Source organism: Micromesistius poutassou (assembly GCF_964030765.1).
Source record: "Micromesistius poutassou genome assembly, contig: SCAFFOLD_5132, whole genome shotgun sequence".
Classification (NCBI taxonomy): Eukaryota; Metazoa; Chordata; class Actinopteri; order Gadiformes; family Gadidae; genus Micromesistius; species Micromesistius poutassou.
In genome coordinates this window covers 12,501-17,649 of record NW_028179878.1, presented here as the reverse complement: position 1 = coordinate 17,649, position 5,149 = coordinate 12,501, and the positions used below count along the sequence as shown (strand labels likewise).

Genomic DNA, 5,149 nt, shown 5'->3' with positions numbered 1-5,149 from the left:
CTGAACTATACTACACCAACTAAACTACATCACACTCACACCTTTTGGTATAATATGTCACCTTTTAAGTCTGGGGAAACATATCTTGTGTCTATGATGTAGTAGCACTTGAAGCAGTTTGATTATTTATTTGATAAATGTTATGTACTTGACCACATGTACTACATGATTATTGTACTTTTGTGGTTTATGGTACTTTTTTTCACTGTACTTTTATTCTAAGTCGCTTTGGACAAAAGCATCCTCTGAAATTGTATTGTAGAAACATACATGCACACAAAGACACACGCAATAACACGCTCTCTCTCGCATACACACACACACACACACACACACACACACACACGCGCGCGCACACACACGCACACACAAACACACACACACACACACACACACACACACACACACACACACGACGCATTCTGCATCCGTGCATCAAGTTTGTATCGTGGGGGGGGGGGAAACTGCGGTTTGGACAACGAAGGGAACGGAAAGCGCGCGCCGTCTTGCATGCGCGCGCGCGTGAACACCTTGGAGAAAAAAAAAAACAGCGCGACAACAACTTGTGAAGCGTCGCGCACGTTGCCGTTGCAACTTCGGTTGCGGTTCTCGAACAGGAAACGGTGAGATCACGCGTCACCTCCGCCACCACCGCAACTCATTCCTGACCGATAAAAGGCGACGCTTCGCCTTTACTGGAAACAGGTCAGACTCAAGAGACGCGCACTGGGTCAGAGTGCAGCCAGCACCTGCATCGCTTGTCTAACATGTACGTTATTGTACATTATCAGTATGTACAATAATATATATTATAATAATGATAATAATAAATAAATATAGTAAATATTATATTATTATATAATAATAAATAAATAAAACTGATGATAGTAATATCAGTAGTATGCAATTACGTAACATGTTTTTACGTATGTACGTATTTACATGACACAAAAACGTTTTTGATTAATTCATAATATTGTAATTAGAAGGATCGTTATGATGATCATGACGAGATTAACATGACTTAAATAATTGTTTGTTATATTAATTAACAATTAATTAACAAGACGTTTTTTCAGCACATTTCTAAAGTGCTTTCAAGGTAACCCCGTGTGTGTGTGTGTGTGTGTGTGTGTGTGTGTGTGTGTGTGTGTGTGTGTGTGTGTGTGTGTGTGTGTGAGAAAAGAAAGATAAAGAGCCAGTGAACACACACACACACACACACACACACACACACACACACACACACACACACACACACACACACACACACACACACACACACACACACACACACACAGTTTAATACTTTTATTTGGATCGTAACAAGTGGGGGAGGTACAAATGATCCAAACATGAATGGAAGCATTGCAGAACTAAGCAGGCTTCACCAAACAGAGAATGCCTTATGCTAATACAACTATTTAGATCATGGATACACATTGCATCCTCTTCTCCAGATTGCTAAACCGCCTATTGTGGCAGAGATGGAGCAGTACTTTGCAAGTCTTTTTGCATTTGGTTTGTTCAGTCCACAGTGTAGCCCACGCAATACAAGCTTGTGAACATTTTTTACCAAAAATAAGAACAATTAATGTGCAATTAAAACCTAGATTTGTGATACTGCCAGTGGTTGACATTTTAAAAGCTTAGCGTTGAAACAAATGTCCATATGTAAATCAAAACAACATGCTAGTTCCACAATAGTCACGTTCTTATTGGAGACATCTAGAACGGTAAAATCAGGGGTATTTGGTGTATTACTGAAAGTAGTATTGTTATTTTGTGCACAATTGAACCAGTCCATTTTAACTGCAGAGTGTTTGTATATCTTTGTATCACACACACACACACACACACACACACACACACACACACAACACACACACGCACGCACACACACACCTGCTCTGGTCTGATTGGACTCTGGGGCTGGGGAGGCGGCACAACCGTTGCGTCAGCAGGTTGAACCGCACGCACTTTGAGAGAGATCTCTACTCACTGTTTATCACATACTGTTTTGTATTGCTTATTATGTCTATGTGTATGTCTATGTGTATTTCTATGTGTATGTCTATGTCTATGTGTATGTGTATGTATGTATCTATGTGTATTTCTTTGCCAACGTCCTTTTCACACACTCCTGTGTAGTAGTACTGTGTAGTAGGTGGCGCTATATAGTGAGAAGCTATGACCCGCCTTTAACCAGAAGAAGAAGAAGACCAACACTACTGGGAACACAACCGTAGATATATGGATACTTGAATTTCCCTCGGGATAAATAAAGCATCTATCATCATATATATATTTCTTACAAACTACTACTATCTGTAAAGGGAAATCTTGTACCTATTTTAGATGATTCAATTTCTATTGAACCAGAATTCGTGACAGATTCTGGTGTTTTTCTGGAACTCAAAGCCCAGCCCGAGAATGCTTGTCGTTGTCCATAGTGAATTCCGATGTAATAATACGGTTTCTATGAACAATGACTTACTGAATTCATGAGAGCTGGCTGGTATTTATAGGGCTCCGTCATCTCATGCATGACAGTGGTAACCACATTACCACAATACTGGCATCTCATCCCACACAACTCGTATATTTTCTCCTCCTTTTCTTGTATTCATGTATGTACATTTGGTTTCAGTAATGATACTTTGGCCGTGAATTAAAAAAAAAAAAAATCATAATCACAATTCCTTCAATTGTTTCGTTTTATTCTCGACATTTACAAAGACCACGGCCTGCTGAGGAAATCTGTCTCATCGTGACGTTTCTTATCATGCAGTTGCTGCTAGCACTACTGGCGTTAGCAACGTTGACGACAGCGCGCGCCCGGCTTCGTGGAGAAGTCCGACTTGGAGGCTACTACCACTGCCACCGCCCCGATGGCCTCTTGCTCCAACGGCACTGAACAGATCTCCCTCCGCCCTCGAGGTCTGGAGCTCAACGTGCCCCAGTGGCGCTACTGCCGCTGGCGTAACTTAACTAAAGTAACTTCAGTTATCAAAATAACGAAAGTAACCTCAGTAATTAAATAACTAAAGTGACTTCAGTAATTAAAGTAACTTCAGTTATCAAAATAACTAAAGTAACCTCAGTAATTAAATAACTAAAGTGACTTCAGTAATTAAAGTAACTTCAGTTATCAAAGTAACTAAAGTAACTAAAGTAATTCAATAACTAAAGTAACTTCAGTTATCAAAATAACTAAAGTAACTTCCGTAATTAAATAACTAAAGTAACTTCAGTAGTTAAAGTAACTTCAGTTATCAAAGCAACTAAAGTAATTAGATAACTAAAGTAATGTCAGTCCCCTTTTTTTGCTGAATAAACGCATAATGTTTTCAAACTCAACAAAAGAATCGTTTGAATAATCCTGATTTCAATATTGACCAAAATAAATCGGGACTATGATTTTTCCCCCCCCCATAATCGATAAATAAAGTAACTAATAAAATAAAGTAACTAAAGTAACTTTCGTTAGTGGGGGGGGGGGGGGGGGGGGGGGCCTCGAATCGCCCCACCCTAGCCCCGGTGCATGTAATTCCGCCCCTGCAGGCACATGTCTCTGACTGTGGTGGTGGAGGACCCAGCCAGCAGATGGAGGACGGTGGTCCTCCTGAGCTTCACCCTCCCGGCCTGGTTGTAAACCTCCACCATGTAGACGTCCACCCGGCCGGCCGCCCGCAGTGCCGCCGCGGGAAGTTCCAGGGCCCAGCTTGGGTTCACTGTGAACTCGTTGTTGTGGGCCCCCTTTCTGTACACCACGTTCCCGTTGTGCTTCCAGATCAGGTTGTCGTCCGGCGACACGACGACTCCCGCGGGCAGCGGCAGCGTGAAGGTCTCTGCGCCGGCCTCCACGTAGAGGTCGTCCACGGGAGAAGAGGTTTGACCTTTGACCCCCGTCGGAGTGGAGGAGGAACAAAAGACACAGTTTACGTTTCTGAAGACTGATTTAAGGGAGAGGATTAAGTCAAGTTTATTTTTAGAGTCCTTTAAAACCACAACAGTTGACCAAAGTGCTGTACAAATCAACTATCTAGTTATAAAAACACAAATAACATAAAAACAGGCGGGCACACACCAAGACGACCAGAAAATCAGTCGGGCTATTCATCTCACCGACTCGGTCAAAAAAGTGTGAAATACACACCTAGACGACTACAGACGACAATTTATCATTATTATTTATTGATAAATTGTTCCACCATGCTGATAAATTGTTCCTCGATTTCATCGGCCCACATGGTCAAAGAATTCAACATCAACCATCAAAACGACGCCAAACGACGCGTTGAGAGAGCGTGTGTCGCCGTTGTCTGCGCTTTCACTGTTTGTGTGTTTACCATCCTCACTTCCGGGGCTTCACTGATTCGCTGGTCGAGGGCTAGCCCTCCACCAATCAGATTGGTGTAGACTGAACGACTGTATGTGGCCGATCACACACATGTTGAATCGGCTGAAGAGAACGCAGACGGCCTTATCGACGGCCGTCCTCAACCGAGCACACCAAAGACACTCACATCACCGACCTCTCAAGACGCCCGATTTTCTTATTTATTTATTTATTTTTATTTCAAATTTCTAATTCAGCTCCTCGTAGCTGAGTGTCGCGGTGTCCCTAACGCCTCGTAGGCCTACCCACTGTACACGTCCGTCGACGGATCTCATTGACTTTACATGGGACGCTCCCGAAATGCATTGTGGGTCCGTCCGTCAAATCGGCTCCGTCTCTTGCCCAAAAGTTGAGAAAAGTTGAACTTTTCAGGCAGCGACGGGATCCGTTGGACAATCAGATCGCGCTATACGCACGTTATACGCAGATCGTGTTTTACCCCATGCGTCGGACACGCCCACTCTCTTCCGTCGACGGACGTGTACAGTGGGTTTGAGGCGTGAGCCAGGCTGACTGGCTCCCGATGAGCTGGCTGTCGCCTTGCGTGGTCGACTCAAGGTGAATGTGTGGATGTGCGGATGAACGGTTGTGAATTTCTTTGGATAAAAAAAACGTCAGCAAAAAGATTTTGATGACGCCCTGTGAAGGTGAATACGTGTGTGTACGTACAACATGAAAAATGTGATATTTGATCACAGTGTTGATTCCTGTTCGTGGCTTCTGTCAAATAAATATCCTGCTTCTCTG

The 5,149-nt window shown here is 43.1% G+C and overlaps 1 protein-coding gene across 1 annotated transcript in view; it reads right to left on the bottom strand.

Moving 5' to 3' along the window:
• Positions 1-3,531: 3,531 nt before the first annotated feature.
• LOC311371312 (uncharacterized protein) overlaps positions 3,532-5,149 on the bottom strand; it is a gene marked incomplete at both ends in the record, with an annotated part of 3,756 nt that continues 2,138 nt past the window's right edge. The window contains one exon of the mRNA XM_084489464.1: positions 3,532-3,899. Within this exon, the coding sequence (XP_084345590.1) occupies positions 3,532-3,899 (368 nt within the window). The remainder of the gene's footprint in view (positions 3,900-5,149) is intronic.